Source organism: Dermatophagoides farinae, chromosome 10 (assembly GCF_024713945.1).
Source record: "Dermatophagoides farinae isolate YC_2012a chromosome 10, ASM2471394v1, whole genome shotgun sequence".
NCBI lineage: Eukaryota > Metazoa > Arthropoda > Arachnida > Sarcoptiformes > Pyroglyphidae > Dermatophagoides > Dermatophagoides farinae.
This window is the reverse complement of record NC_134686.1, coordinates 1,437,254-1,453,859: the sequence shown is the minus strand read 5'-3', so window position 1 is coordinate 1,453,859 and position 16,606 is coordinate 1,437,254. Positions and strand designations below refer to the sequence as shown.

The 16,606-nt window shown below is 29.7% G+C and overlaps 2 protein-coding genes across 2 annotated transcripts; one reads left to right on the top strand and one right to left on the bottom strand.

The window, feature by feature from the left end:
• Window positions 1–5,338: 5,338 nt before the first annotated feature.
• Window positions 5,339–7,123, bottom strand: LOC124500620 (uncharacterized). Its single transcript, XM_075734612.1, has 2 exons — window positions 6,170–7,123; window positions 5,339–6,084 (listed from the first exon to the last, which is right to left on the bottom strand). The coding sequence occupies exons 1-2, from the start codon at window positions 6,966–6,968 to the stop codon at window positions 5,342–5,344; spliced, it is 1,542 nt and encodes a 513-aa protein (XP_075590727.1). The 5' UTR covers window positions 6,969–7,123; the 3' UTR covers window positions 5,339–5,341.
• A 2,184-nt stretch (window positions 7,124–9,307) lies between these two features.
• Window positions 9,308–16,417, top strand: Nup160 (nuclear pore complex protein Nup160). The gene is given in 11 exon segments (XM_047052617.2): window positions 9,308–9,336; window positions 9,482–9,496; window positions 10,016–10,538; window positions 10,600–10,711; window positions 10,789–10,990; window positions 11,059–11,450; window positions 11,521–12,295; window positions 12,297–15,638; window positions 15,709–15,834; window positions 15,909–16,106; window positions 16,180–16,417. Coding segments are annotated over 9 exon segments (5,298 nt in total). The 5' UTR covers window positions 9,308–9,336; window positions 9,482–9,496; window positions 10,016–10,456; the 3' UTR covers window positions 16,249–16,417.
• The last annotated feature ends 189 nt before the right edge of the window (window positions 16,418–16,606 follow it).

Sequence of the window (16,606 nt, the reverse complement as noted above, 5' to 3'; positions counted from 1 at the left end):
TGATTATTATGAAGAATAATGAAAAAATCATTCGTCATTTGTATTCATATATATATCCGATTATCATGTCCATGAATAAATTGATGATGTGAAATTTATTGGTGTCAAATGCACCGGGTTTTTGATCCGATTTCCTTTTGCACACCTACTATCTATGGTTTATTAGTTTAATTTAACTATACAATCAAGGTGCTGCCCTGTATCATGTGACTAGGGGGAAAAAAATGTAATTTTTTTTTTGTTTTTTTAAATTAAAATCACTTTTCATTTTCATCATTATTATGCAGATAGATAAACGAATAACAGATGGTTTTCGTTCGAGTGTTATTATTTGGGCTAGTCGGTTTTTTTTTCGTTCATTTTTTTTTACAAAATTAAATTCAGATCAATCCTGTTGTTGTTGTTGTTGTCTATTGAAAACAAACAGAATCTGAGACAAACAACACGAAATTTCCGTTTCCAATCAAACAAACACACACACACAGTTGTTGCAGAATTTTTTTTTCAATTAAAACGAACAAACAAGACAAAACACACGACCACACACACACACAGAGTTGTATTTAATCCAAGTGATAAAGTCAATTTCAAAGCTCGATTTTTTTTTAATCCGCAATAATGATGTTTATCATTCAACTAATGCATTACCGAGTCTGTCTGTGTGTGTGTGTGTGTGTCATTTTCGACATTCGATAATTACCATCGTTGATTGTGGTTAGCTCGAAAATGATGATAATTGATGAAAAAAAAAATTTGATTTCACAAATTATCATTATGTGATCATTTATGATGATTAGTCTTAAAATCATCATCATCATCGTCGTCGTCATCGTCATGATCAATAAGATGATTAATGAAAATTTTTTTCCACTAAAGAGAACTGAATCAGTGTGAAGATTATTTGATAAATTTTTTTTTGTGGTCAAAAGAAAAAAAAATGATCAACTTTTTTTTATTTTGTCAAAAATCAATTTGTTGTTGTCCATTTTTTTTTGCTCTTGTAGATGGAAGAAAAATTTACGAAAAAAAAAACCAAAATCAAAATCAGGCCATCGATTATCGTTATGCCACGATGGAAAAAAATTTTTTTTTATCATGTCCACTATCAAGAATTTTTTTTTTTTGACCAAAAAATTCAATTTTTCAATCATCATCATCAACAGACTACCACATGATGATCATATTGTCATCGTTTTTTTTCCATAGATCAAATAATAATCAGAAAAAAATGATGAGAAAATAACCGGGAAAAAGTTTTTTTGTTTTAGTGGTCATCATCATCATAAAATTATCATCAGGGATAAAATAAAAAATCATCATCATCATCTTTTGATGATGGACTGAACAACAACAACAAAAAATTCGTATCTTCACCATTATCATCATTCCGGGTACGAAGAAAATGAAAAAAAAATTGTTATCCACATATATAACTATGCAATTAAAAACAAAATGATTTTTTCCGTTTCATTTCTTCATTATTATCATTATGAATATATGAATTGATTGTCATATGATTATGATTGCTATATTTATCCATATATAAATTCCATCAAGATGATGATGATGATGATAATGATGATATCCAAATGATAATAATAATGTACCTGTTGAATGAATGCTATGCGGATGGCTTCTTTTTTTTTATTGTTTCATACAATGATTACTCTCCAAAAGATCATAGACCTGCCGGCCAAAATGACCAAACAACCTTACCGACTAATTTTGTATGATTTGAGTTTTTGCCAATGGAAAAAAAGAGTTAAAAAAAGCCAAAAAAAAATCGACATGATGATCTAATGAATGCACACGAATTGGAACAACAAAAAAAAACAGAACTTGCTTGGGATGGGCTTTTTTATTATCCCCTTTATTTTTTTCTCTCTCTTTCCATCTATTTGATTTTTAGTTTGTTGCGCCTTTTTTTCTGAATGATTACATAACATATCACATCACGATGATCATCATCATTGACGTCTTTCTCTCTTTCTCCTTCTCTTTTTTTTCTCCAACAACATCTTCGTCTTCTTTTTCCTTATTGGCTTATGATGATCATCGTGTTTTGTGTGTGTGTGTGTATGTGTGTGTCGAGGTATAATATAGAGCCGCCTTCAATATACAGTGGCTTGACTGTTCACTTGAAGTTGTATTACATGGTACGGATGAATGGATGAATGAATGAATGAATGAATGAATCTGACTGAATGTTTTGAATGAATGAAAATAGAAACATCCAAGAAAGAAAAGAAAAGAAAAAAAAGAAATCTTCAGAATAAGTGAACCTGTTGACTCTATATAAATCTAGGAAATTTGATATTTATTTGATGAAAAAAAAAATTCTTGTTCAAGAATAATCCATTCGTTCACTGTTTCAATATGCAATTTAAAGATTTTTTTCCACGTTTTTTTTTCGAATCAAATTCTCATGTCTATGCAATGGATTCAGGTGATTGAAATGAAAATTTTTCATCACCACTCTATTTTCGTATAGGAAAATGATAGTAGTTGGAAATTTTCTCTTGACCACCCGTACACACACACACACACACACAGCGAATGATGAATCCGATGTGAATAAATTCATGATGTTGATGTTGACACTTTTGATTTCAAGATCAACAGTGGTCAAAATTTTTTGTACATTTTTTTTTTCTCTCTCTCTCTCTCTCTCTCTCTAGTACCGTTTTATTTTACCGTTTTCTGTTTTCATAGAATGATATACTGTTGATGGCAAATCAAATCAAATCGGGGAAAAACAACAAAAAACAAAAACAAGAAAAAAAATTAATTGACCTGCCAATCTGATTTTTTTTTCTTCGCAGTTATAAATGTTATGAAATTTTTTTTTATTTTTTGCTCTCATGAATTCATCAATGCGTGCAATGATCACGTGCGCTGTTTGTATGAATAGTGTGTGTGTATCGTCATTTCAGAAAAAAAATAAAATAAAAATGACCATCATTTCATTATACTCATGATTCATTCATGCATGAACACGCGCATATTTTCACATGAATATTTCAGCGAATATATATACGCTGGCAAGTTCCAATTGGATCACTCTGTGGATGAGCGTGATAATCATTGATCAGAAAAAAATAAAATTTTTTTTTATTCGATTTGTATACATAATGTGATAATTTGATGATCTACGATGGCCAAAATAAAAAAAAAAGCCTAGAAAATCAAAGAATTACCTTATTTTCCAATCAACCATATGTTTCGCATCAATGGCCATCCTGGGAATGGAAAATTCAAAAAAAAAATGAGGACCATTCATTTACACACACAGACAGAAACAGAAACAGTTTGGTTCCAGAAACCTGACAGATTACTGATGATTATTTTTTTTTGTTTTTGATTCAATTTTCATTTTTTGATTTCCGAGCAACGATCCTCATGAAAAAAAGACACACACACACACACACACACACATATGAACATGACATTTGCTAATTAAACAAAAACGAAAACCAAAAAAAAAAAAAAAAAAATGATCGACAGCTACAACACAATATCATTGGCCATTATGTAATCGCTGTTGATCATCATCATCCACTATCTTTTTTTTTCCATGATTGTTGCGTGTATGTATATAATCGTCTATTGTAATCTTTAATTCACATCTATCGGATATTATCGGATAGCAACAGTAGTGGCATAAACTATAAATGATGTTAAATAATATATATACATACATACATAGATAGATAGATAGATGGTTTCAAAATTATATCAAAAAAAAAAAAAAAAAAAAAAAAAAGATTCCCAAGAGAAAAATGCTTTCACACGCTACCTCCATCATCATTGGATAGGTAGGATATATATGACATAATACACACTATGACGATGAGACATCAACCAATGACAATGATGATGATGATCATCATCAACAAAAACAACATGGTCAAACAGAATAGGACTGGTTTTTTTTGTTCTTATATACCAGATATATCATTGGATCAAAACAGAAAAAAAAATCTTAAAGACAATCACACACACACACACACACAAACGAATGAAATAGAAAAAAAAGGTGACAAAGAAGACCTATTATTAATGCCATTAATCACATTGTCTTTTTTTTTATTTCTTTTATAAAAAAATTATTATTGTCCACTGTTGTTGTCACAACAACAACAACAACAACAACAACTACAACAACAACTAGAACAACAACAACAACAAAAAATCGTTAGAAAAAAATATCAATGATATCGTATATATATGTTTTATTCATTCGCTTCGTTGGTCATAATTGTATCATGATGATGACAATTTCATTGTCTTTCTTTAAGTGTCTACCTGTCTGTGTGTGTGTGTGTAACAAACTGTGTCCATCTAGCACAATAATAATTGTATCTAGTAGTAGTAGTAGTAGTAGTAAGATAAGAAAAAAAAGAAAGAAAATGGTCAGTAAATTTCGATAGATAAAGATTGCCCTGTCAAAAAATGGTCAAAAAGACAATTGAGAATCACTCGTAAACAATCAAAAAAAAACAACAAAAAAAAATTTGAACTGGGGGAAAAAAAGTTTTTTTTTTTTTTGATTCAATTATTCCGGACTGCATTTAATGATTCAATCAAATAACAATGCAATCATCAATCAGAAGATGATATTGGAAAATTGTTTTTGTTTTTCTACTCACTGGATGATGATAGCTGTCTTTTTTGTTCGGTCATTTTTATCATCATTTGAGCTTCCCCGTTCTAAGCAATAAGAATGATACTTGCTCATATCGAATCCAGTGCTATTTGTCATAAATGTCATCATCATCATTTTAGATTCAAGAAAAAAAAATTCAGCAGAAAATTAGAGTGAATTAACTAGATGATAAAAACATCATAGATAAAGTAGCCAATTTGTCATCATCATAATTTTTTTTTTTTATTTAGATTTTAATCATATTTCAATTCATTTTTAAAACAAAAAAAAAATTCTACCCAATTGACATGTGTGTGTGTGTGTGTGTGTGTATGTATAATTATGGATCAAAGCTTGACCTTTGACATTTATCGTGTTTTGACAATGCAATTATTTTGTTTGGTCAAAATAAGAAAAAAAATTCACACGTGCCATCCTCATCATCATGGTCATCGTCTTAGTAGTATCACATTTCAAATAATTTTGAATCAATTATCATGGTCAAGATTTTATTGACATGAAAAAAAAAATTACGCACACACACACTGGGAGAAAAACAGTTTTACTTTTGTGTTTTTTTTTTTTTATAAAAAGACATGAAGAATTGTGATCTAGATCTTTTTTTTTTATTTTAAAAATTTTAAAATGTGATGCTTTCTTTCTCCTCTCTACACACACACATGTGATTATATATAATCAACGTTTTCGTTGTTTTTTCATTGGACTTTCACGTTGTTGTTGTTGTTTTTGTTTTTTCTTTGTTGAATTATTATCATCTTTTTTCTTTGATTTACTGGCACTTTTAGGTTTTTTATTCGATACACTTGGTGGACTTGTTTTACGTTTTTTATTTGATGTTGAAATTTCCGATAATGTTGATTGTTGTTCTACATCCGATATATCGGATTTTAATCCTTTAGTTGATTGACTTTTTTCCGCTGTTGTTGTTGTTGTTGTTGTTGTTGAACTATTATTACTTGTCTCAGATTTTGCTTTTGAACCTGTTGATGATGTTGCCATTGCTGATGAACTATTATCATTATTTACAAATGAATCAGCTGCCATAGCTGGTGCTTGTACGGCTGGTGGTGGTAATACTGCTGCTGCGGCTGCTGCTGTTGCTGCTGTTTTTGTTGTCGCTTTTGTTGTTGCTTTTGTTGTTACTGTTTGTTTACCTTTTTTTGGTTTTTTACTTTTATCTTTTGTTTGAATTATTGATGAACTATCATCATCAAGAACAACGGGACCTTTAACCACCACACCACTATGATCACCACCACCAACAACACCACCACCACCACCACGAACATTTTTTGTTGAATTTAATTTTGATAATCTTCGTACATGGCCAATCATTCGGCCATGATCATAGCCACATTTGATTATTATTAAAAATTCAGCAATAGCAATCATGATCAACAGCATCATTATGAATAACACTGTAAGGTAATTTAAAGAAATTTTCAATTAATGGAAAAAAAATTCCAATCAAAAATCAAATCCAAACATGATAATAATACTTACATAAACGACTATTGACCATTGGTTCATCGTGTAGAAAAAATGATTTTTTTGTTTTGGACATTAATCCAGAAAATAATGGAAATTTATAAACCATTTTAGCAGTATCATCAAAAAATATTAAATCATTTTTTTCATTTGCAAATACTTTTTTTATCACTGGAAATGGCATGGCCATTGTACCTTTTGGACAATGAGCAATGGTAACCAAACCATTTGAACAATATAAATAATCAATATTACTATGATTTGCTAGGTGATCATTTTTCCATTCATAACTTCTTATTGTCAATGATTTTGTATCATTTTCCATGAATGATAATGATCGATTCATTATGGATAATGGTAATAATAGATTGAAATTTTTTATTTTTGTTGTATCCACTATTGATGCTTTTTGTTTGTCCAGATTCAATAATAATGTTGTTTTTTCACCATATAACATAATACCATCATTACCATCATTAGTTTGTACGACGGCCGAATCACGTATATGGTCATTTGCAATGAATTTTTCATATAATGATAATTTATCAATCCATGGCCAACGTTTTTCCATACTTGTACCATTACCTTCGGATACTGGCCATGTATTTGTCCATTCATCTTTTTTATTACGTTCAATAATATATGATGTTTTATCTTTAGTTATTATTAATAATGATTTATCTTTCAATTGGCCAATGGTCATTATATCATGTACAGTTGGTCCAAGAAATCCATGTACAAATGTAGATGAAATTATTTGTATTAATAAAAATAACATTATGGCCATTGTTATCGTTATCATTGACATATTCATTGTTTTACAAAAACCAAAAAACCAAAAACCAAAACCAAAAAAACAAACAAACAAACAAACAAAACAGAAAAAAAAATAATTCACACGTCTACATTTGAATAAAATTATCGTGACAATTTATATATTTCATTCGTAATTGAATTTATAATTCGATCATTTGTGGCTACTATTGTTGTTGTTGTTGTTGTTGACAACAAAAAAAAAAAAAAAAAAAAAATTCGAAAATTCTTACATGGCCAGTATCCACCCAATTCAATGATATTGTGAATTTTACAGTTTCTGTGTGTGTTTCTTAGCATCAAGATTCATTGATGATAATGATGGCAATCATCATCATCATCATTATCAGCTACTGGCATTTGATTTTTCCCATTTTTAGTTGATGATGATCATCATCAACTGTTAAAACAAAACTTCATTATCATTATCATTCAAGACAATTTTTTTTCATTGAATAATTTCACAATTGAATAAATTGGTAATTTGTTATCGTCAATGATGATGATCTTTTTTTTATATACACACACATATCGATGACATACACACACACACCAGGCCAGGCCACAATCAAGTTGTCAGTATGTGATTTTGGTCGGTTTTTTTTTTGTTTTGTTTTGTTTATTCGATAATTTTCATTCATAAACAAAAAAACGGAGAAAAAAAACAGAGAAAACCAATCATAAATTTCAATATTTTAAGCCGCAAATTGCGAAAAATTTCCATTTCCATTTTCATTTCGGCCTTTTGTGCATGTGTGTGTGTGTGTGTGTGTGTGTGTGTCGTATATTTTATTACGACGAACTTACAAACGAATAATTCACAATGATCATCATCTTTATCTTTTTTCTTCAAAAAAAAAAAAAAAATTTTTTTGTGTGAGTTTTTTGGCCAATGAACAAATGTCATAAATAATGATCATCATCATCATTTTTTTTTTGTTTTTTTTGTATTTGTGAAGTAAACAAGAGACTTATTTGCATTTGAAAAGATAGAAGAAAAACAGGAAAAAAAACAACAACAACAACAACACCAATATTCAAACACACACACACAGTGGTGGTGGTGGTGGTGGTTGATGATGGTGATATTCATATTTCAGTACGTGGTGGTATATACGTTTTGAGTTACAATCATCATGATCATCATCATGATCATCAATTCCATTTCTTTGTATGTCATGATTATTATTTATATTCATTTTCATCATCAACATATCTATTGGGATGATCATTTATGCAAATGCTCTGTGCATGTGTGTGTGTGTGTGTGTGTAAGTGTCTTGAAAATGAACATCTTCATCATTATCTGATGCCATAATCGAATTTGCTGCGGCTGCCGCTGCTGCTGCTGCTGGATGCTGGATGCTGGATGCTGGATGCTGGATGCTGTGATTGTGTTCATTCATTCATAATCAATTTGAATTTTAGAAATTTTTTTTTCTTCACATTTTCCATTTTGTTTATTATTATGATTGTCTAAGAAATGATGATGACAAGTGAATTTGTATTTTTTTCCTTTATGTTCATTTATTCATATTGGCAGGTGTTTTCAATGTCCGTGTGTGTGTGTATTTTGTTTCTCTCGTTTGTAAATTTGAAAAAACAAAGATTTAGCTCCTGTGGTTGAATTTCCGTACAGCCATCATCATCATCATCGAAGTAAAAAAAAGAAGGTTTTTCATTGGAAATAAATAAATTTTAAGAAATGAAAAAAAAAAATTATTTGATCCTCTTGAATGGTATTATTCGGGTTAACAATAATAATCACTAGTAGTAGTAATCTAATGAAATCGGAAAAAAAAAATTTTTCGACCAAAAAAAAAATACAAAAAATCACGGCAAACACCTGCTATATGGCTGAGATTATCCTGATCACATGTATATATTGTCCAATTCAAATTTATTGTCCAAAAAAAAAGAAAAAAAAAATCTTCATCCATCCATCAGGTGATCATTTTTTTTTGTTGTTTCTGGTTAAAATTTTCAAGAATTTATATCCTATAAAGACAACAAACACAGACGCACAATGGTGACACCAATTAATTCAATTTTCAATTTAAAATTGTCGTTGTTGTTGTTGTTGTCGTCGTTGTTGTTGTTGTCACCATTGTTGTCGTTAAATGTTCAGAGTTTTTTTTATTTTCTGTTTATTTGTCTGCTGGACAATTGGTTATTTTGCAACTATAAAATGGTGACCAAAAAAAAAAAAAAAAAAAAAACGAAAAAAGAAGAATGAAGAAATGTGAAATGATAACAATTTTGTCAAGTATACCATATTTTCAGCCATTGTTCATTTTTTGTGTCTGTCTATGTGTTTGTTGATCATTTGTTCAACAATCATATAAATCGAGTCGAGTTTTTATTTTTTCGTATGTATTTATCATTCATGATGATCATGATCATTTTACCATTTTCTTTTGTTGAATTCTTCTTTTTCTTCTTTTTTATTTCTTTTCGAATATATAAAACATTTGACTGACCATATATACCATTTGATGATGATGATGATGACAGCCATGTTTTTCTCACGTAAGCACTACTTAAATCTTGAATTTGTTTTTTTTTTTTGTTGTCATTGTTAGGCACGACAATGATGGCCAAAATGTAGATGATGATGATGATGGAGTTAAATAACAATTACCGAGAATCAGACATAAATAAATTATATCCGAATGAATTGTGAATCTTTTTTTTTCATTCATCATTTTGTTGTTGTTGTTTGATATCGGTAATTGTATTTTTTTTCATTATTTACGATAAAGACGATTTAGATTCAGTCAGACACATGTCAGTGGAAGAAAAACAAAACAAAACCAAAAAAAAAATTAAATCAAGTATCCGATCGTGAAACGTTTAATCATTTGATTTGACATACATTCAAATGTCAATTTTTTTTTGATTCCGCTCTCAATCTCAATCAATCAATCAATCAATTCATCAATTGTTTTCCAAAAACTCAAAGAATTCCCATCAAAATTGCTGTTTCAAAATTATATATTTTTTATTATTTTCACATTTCGAATTCTTATTTCTATTTCCACTCATTAGGTTATAAAATGTCATATATATATATGCATGGCGGCATTATTGAATACCATGCCGTTCATGTATATATACACGGAATAGCAGTACGGATGAGTGATGATAGCCAATGGATTCATATATATGTCTTATGGATGCCACTACCAAAAAAAAAAAAAAAAAATTCATTGCCGCACCATTTCATTCTCATGTCGAAGTTTCATCTATATTTTTTTTTCGTTCTTGAAAATCGTGAAAAAAAAATCATCTGAAAGAATTTCGTTGTGTAAATTCTTTCATCATTTTTAATTTTAAAAATTTATAAAAATAAATTGTTGTTTTTACAACCATAATACGTTCATTTTTGTTGTTGTTGTTGTTGCACTCCTCTCCTCTCCATCGTTTGTCATTGCCGCGTTTTGCCGGCATTTTGTATGTTTGTTTGTTTGTTTTTATTTCAGGTGAATAATGAATTCTTCATCGTTGCTCGAACAACAACATGGTTCGGATGATCATTCAAAATTTAATGATAATTTGATTGTTATCAATTGTAAGTATTGACATTCTATGAAATTCAATTAAAAAAAACAAAACTAATAATGATTTTTTAGGCGCAAGCAACAGTACCCTGCAAGATTTAAAGATTCCAAAATGTTCCGGAGTATTCACCTATAATGATAGTGATGATTTAACATCAATCACATCTAATCGTTATATTGTATGGTATGGTTTATATCAGTTAATGTTCGGAAAATATTCGAATTTTAATTTTTCATTTTCGATTCACTTTTTTTTCCAAGGCAAACATGTGATGATATATTGAAACTAAGTGAACATAGTTTACATCGTGATCTACATTATAATGAGCTTCGAATTCAATTTAAAAATAGTTTGATATTAAAAAATGGTGTCACTATTCAAGAATCATCCAATAAGATTATCATATTAGTTACGACTATTGTATCAGCTCATCGATTAATTTTTCGCCATCCACATCAATTGGTAATTGATCAGTGTTTTTTTTAATTACTACAACTGTTTATTAATATTCTACTGTCCATTATTTATAGCATTCAAATCCTAGATCAATTGGTTCATCATTATCTTGTCTAGGATCAACACTATCATCATCCAATGATTCGTTTTATTCAATATTTTCCAATGTCACATGTTTCGATGATTCGGATACAAGTTTTGTACAGCTACAGAATTCATTTTCACAGAATGCAATTCTTGGATCACCAGCCGTGTTACCATATTTGTCGTCATGTTCATGGGCCAATACTCAAGATTTGGATGCATTTTTTATATTATCCACCACTACTGGTTCATTGCAAATTATTCGTTTGCCATCGGCTTTGAATTCTAATGAATCACAGTCTGAAATCAAAATTCAAACATTTGATCTTAAACAAACAAATTTGATTGGTAAATTATTGTCCTGTTATCGACCTTCGCTCAAGTAAGTTTTGTTTTGTTTTATTTTAACCTTTTTCAATGTGTTTTTTTTTTTTTTGCTTTACGAAATATAGTAAATCATTAGGATCGTTGGCAATTGAAGCGGCTATTTCGCTTCTTTCCTACAATACTGGAGACGATGACTTGATATTCGCCCTTTGCCGTGATGGCCGTATTAGGGTCGTATCATTGAAACAACAAACATTTTTACTTATCCATAATGTGTTCAATCAATCAATGAATTTAAATTCAAGAGATGGATCGGATAATGGATCTGGCAAGACAGCAGCCATTTTAAGTACACAAAAACCAATATCAATGAAATTCTGGTGGTACGAGAATGAAACCTATATGCCAAATTTGGTTGTATATTGTACCGATACTCAATATAATCAATTCTATTTCTATCAAATGATTTTGCCAAATCAATCGCATTCACCAATGAAAAATCATTCCATCCATTCATCATCATTCAATTCATCATCATCCATTTTGAATCATGAACCACATTTACGATATCTATTTCAACGTTTTATTCCTAGCCAATATGAATTAATTGATTATTTTGTTTATAATAGTCAATTATGGGCAATGTGGCAGCATGAAGAAATTATTAATTTACAATACTATTCTATTGATTCAAATTATGACACTGAACAGCCATTTGAATGGATGCCTGTTGTTGCTGATGTGAATGCTCATCCCGAAATTGGTCTCCGTTCTCCATTAGTAAATCCACGTGAATTTTATTTGAATGGAATTTTTTGGCAAGGAAATTTTTCCTGTAATACAATAGCCAAAGCAATCAATGTTTTGAAACGTAGTATTGGCGATGAAAAAAACTATCATAACTAATATACAAAAAATTGATATATTGATTCAAGAAGCTGTTAAACTTGTTGACAATATAATTCGTAATCAAGCTGAAAATCAATCAGAAATTGATTGTGAAGAATATATCCAATATGAAGTGGATTCTTGGAATAAACTTTATCAATTTTGTTTGGATTATCATGTTGCTGAAAATGAACCACTTTCGATATTTGTTGATCCAAAAACCGGAATCAAAGGAATTGTTCGTAAATCACGTGTTGAATTCATTCCATCATTGTCACCATTTGATGATATGATTAATCATTATTTCTTACATTGTAAACAAAATCATACAGTCGCTCATCAACAGAATGGTGATGTACAATCATCACCATTCAATCGATCATCATCAACAAATCCAAACGATAGTATGGATCTATTTTCAATATCGGCTTTTGAATATCGTCTTAATACGTTGATAAAACCTATTCAAGATTCTCATCAATTGAATCAAACTTCTGATATGTTTTCAACCATTGAAAATATGAAGAGTAGTATTTTAGCTTTATTACATGGTATGTCAGCCATTAATGTTACATTGAAAGATGAAGATCTATTGGATTTCGAAGCATTCATGCAACGTGTATCGAGTTTCAGTACTGAAACAAAACTTTCATTGATTGAAATAACGAAAAAAATTACAGAAAATTCATTATTACCTGAGATGCCTTCACTTTCCGATCATTCATTCGTACCGTTGATTGATGATTTTTTTGATAAATGCCCCTATGTTGTTGAAGCAATCAAATTCTTCATTCTACAATTAAGTTTTGATTTTATGACAAAAAATGAATTGAATGATTATCTGGAAATGAACAATGAAATGCAATTACTATTAACATCGAACAATGAGGATGCACAATCAAAAATGGATGAAGCTTTACAATTCGAAATAAAACCAATGTTTGCCAATCTATTGTCCAGTCGTTGTGGTCTAAATTTTACCATCACAAGTATTACAAGAATCATACAGATGCGTTATAAGTTTTGTCGTGATTTATTCTTATTACAATATATGTTGACAAGTTTTCATTCCAAAGTCAAAAGCGATTATCGTACAAGAATCATTCAAGATGTACAAGCATTTATGATACCGGCTACCTCACAAGTGATGTTTGCATTGAATCATTTGTATTGGATTTCGGAAACACCGATGATCACACCGAATATTTGGTGGTCAAATTCATATAACAAACTTTCCGATGGTATTACATCCATTGTCAATTTGAATACATCACCTTCAATGGTAACCGCTTCGAATCGTGGTTCATCATTTGAAAATAGTGAACTATTATCAGTGTTGGAAATGCGTGATTTTATCGATTTAAATCGTGTCGGCATTTTATCACATGAATCTATTTTCTACGATGCTTATCCTCGTGCCAATATATTGTATTTCTATTGTCAATTTAGTGGTGGTATTTTGGCTAAACGATTGCTTAGCTATGCACTGACTTGGGAATATAATCAAGGAACATTGGATCAGTCGACATTGGTTGGAGAAGGAATTTGGTCGAATTTATTGCCCATGTATATGAATTCAATATGTCAATTGGTATGGCCTTTTTCATCTGGACAATTTAAATTGGCAGAATTCCTATTAGGTATTGGTCAATATCATCTGGTTGAAAGATTTGTTGATAAATTACATCCATGGTGTAAAATGTTTTCATATAGTCGATATTTTGCTCGTGGAATCTGCTACCTTATGACTGGTGATGGTGACAAAGCAATCACACAGTTTAAACAATCCGTCAATGGAATCGATTCAGAGCCATTTTTGTTCAAAATTTTTGCACAACGACCAAAATCAGATAAACTAACTAATGCAGAAATGAAAGATGGTGGCAATAAAACGACTGAAAATGATTCGACCATACGCAAGATTCATATGCGAAAATATAAGGAATCCAAAACAATTCTGAATGCTCGAACATTATTCCGTTATTATAACAAATTAATTCATCTTTATAATCGTTATTCAACTTTTGATCTGGTCATCGAATTAGCGGATTGTGCCTTAAAATGTTTGAAAAATGGTTCCGATCCAGAATTTGATCAACATAATTCAGTATTACATTCGATACTGTTTTCTTGTCATCTTCGTTTGGGAAACATTGAACAAGCATATAAATCAATGATTGATAATGTTGATCCGGATCAGAAACAAAATTGTTTACGACAATTCATTGTAAATCTTTGTGAAAATGGCCAATTAAAACAATTGGTCAGCTATTCATATATTGGTTTGGAAGAAAATTTTGTTTCCATATTGGAATCAAAAGCAAGATCATCCTGTCTAATGAATCATAATAAAGGAATGATGATAAAGAAACCAGTGAATGGTGAAATGAATCAAAAATCAACGTTACTTGAATCTGAATCAATTTCAATAAATTATTATCACGTTCTATATAGTTATTTTATAAATACATTCAATTATCGTCGTGCTGCACAAACAATGTATGATTATTATCGTCAATTAAGTCAAGAATATAGCGGTGGTGGTGGTGATCATCAAATATTGAAAATTCAATTGGATGCATTATTGATTGCACAAAATTGTCTTAAATGTTTTGATGATACAAAATATTCATGGATTGTGAAAAATTCATTGAAAAAAACTGATGATACTAAACAACAAATGAAACGTAAACGTGGATATTTTTCCGATGATAATGATAAAAATGATAATTATAATCAAGATAAAACCATTATTGAAATCGTGGATGTTGATGAATTATTACGTGAATATGTATTGATTGGTGCACGATTGAAATTATTGGAACAAAATCCAAAAGAATATGCTATTGCTTCATCACCATTAAGTCCAGATGAAACAGTTATTCTATGTACAAATGCATCGTTTTATGAACAATCATTTAAAATATCTGAACTATTTTCACTGCCATTTGAACCAATATTCAATGGTATGGGATCGAAATATATTCAACTTTTGCATGGTACTTATAATCGTCGTAGAATTGATGATGAAACAATGTTAGCGCTATTGGCTCAATCTAGCATAGATATTGATCCCGATATGGTGGAACCAAAATTAAAATTACCGATTGATGAAGATAATTTCACTGTAGAATTGCTTGATGTTTTCTATGAAAACACTGCATCAAATACTGAATGTGATTTTATTTGTTATTCATCATTGTCAATATGTGATCGTATGTGGCATCTTATAATGTACTATTTGTATCGATATGAACGTCAACCTCGTGTGTCGTCTAATTATTTTAAAACTGTAGCTGAAAAACTTTTATCCAACGGTGTTATGATACCTGTTTCGTTGATGAAAATCTATCAGGTTGGTTTCGATGATTTAAATATGGTTTTAAATGATATTAATGTGTGCCATTTGTTTTTTTTCTCTCCAGAAATCTAATTGTCCACAATTGCTTAGATTATTGATGACTTATAATTTTTTACCTGAAGCTACTCAATTGTCTATTGATTATATGAACGCATTTATGGGTCATGGTGTTGAATATTTCGATCTTACGGTATGTGGACGATATTATCATCATTCAAATTGTAAAATTCATTGAACTAATATTGTTTTTCTGTCATGTTTTAGAGTCATTTGTATCCAAATTGTAAACAACTATGTATTCCTATGCATTTGTTTGATTGTTTGGCTAAAATTCTGGAAGAAGAAAATGAACAAAATAAATTGGATACAAGTAATAAAGGTATAGGAAGCAGTGATTATGATGATAATGAAGCTGTTGATGATGAAATTCGATCCGAAATGATGATTATTGATTATGATTCTGTAAGTTTTATTTCAGTTTATGGGGTTTTTTTTGCTTTAATAATTGATTTTATTATTCTTCTCCACATTTTAGTTATTACGAAATCTGACCAAAACTAAACAAATGCTAGAACAAACAATTATTTCATGTTCAAATGCCTAAATCATGAATCATCAACCATTGGTCATATAATATATGAATTGGAAATCTGTTGTCATTGAATTCACCATTCACCAATTAAAGATAATAATACAAATATTATAAACATTTATTATTGTAATTTTCAATTTAATCTAATGAAATATCTGATAAATCAATGATTATTATTCAATTTTTTTTATTTTCGGTCACCATATCTTTTTGTATATTGACCACCAGATGGTCAACAAAAAAAAAACAAACAATTTTTCATGTCCAATTCATTGGAAAATAATAACATCTTTTATTGATATATCATAAATAATGATGATGATGATGATGATACACAGGAGCTAAACAATCAAAAGTCATCATTAAATAC

What these genes read in the sequence shown, in the direction of transcription:
- LOC124500620 (XM_075734612.1), bottom strand. Translation starts at nt 6,968, where the DNA reads ATGAATATGTCAATGATAACGATAACAATGGCCATAATGTTATTTTTA. An exon ending in AATGGTCAATAGTCGTTTAT is followed by an intron (nt 6,085 to 6,169) that starts GTAAGTATTATT and finishes ATTACCTTACAG; the next exon opens with TGTTATTCATAATGATGCTG.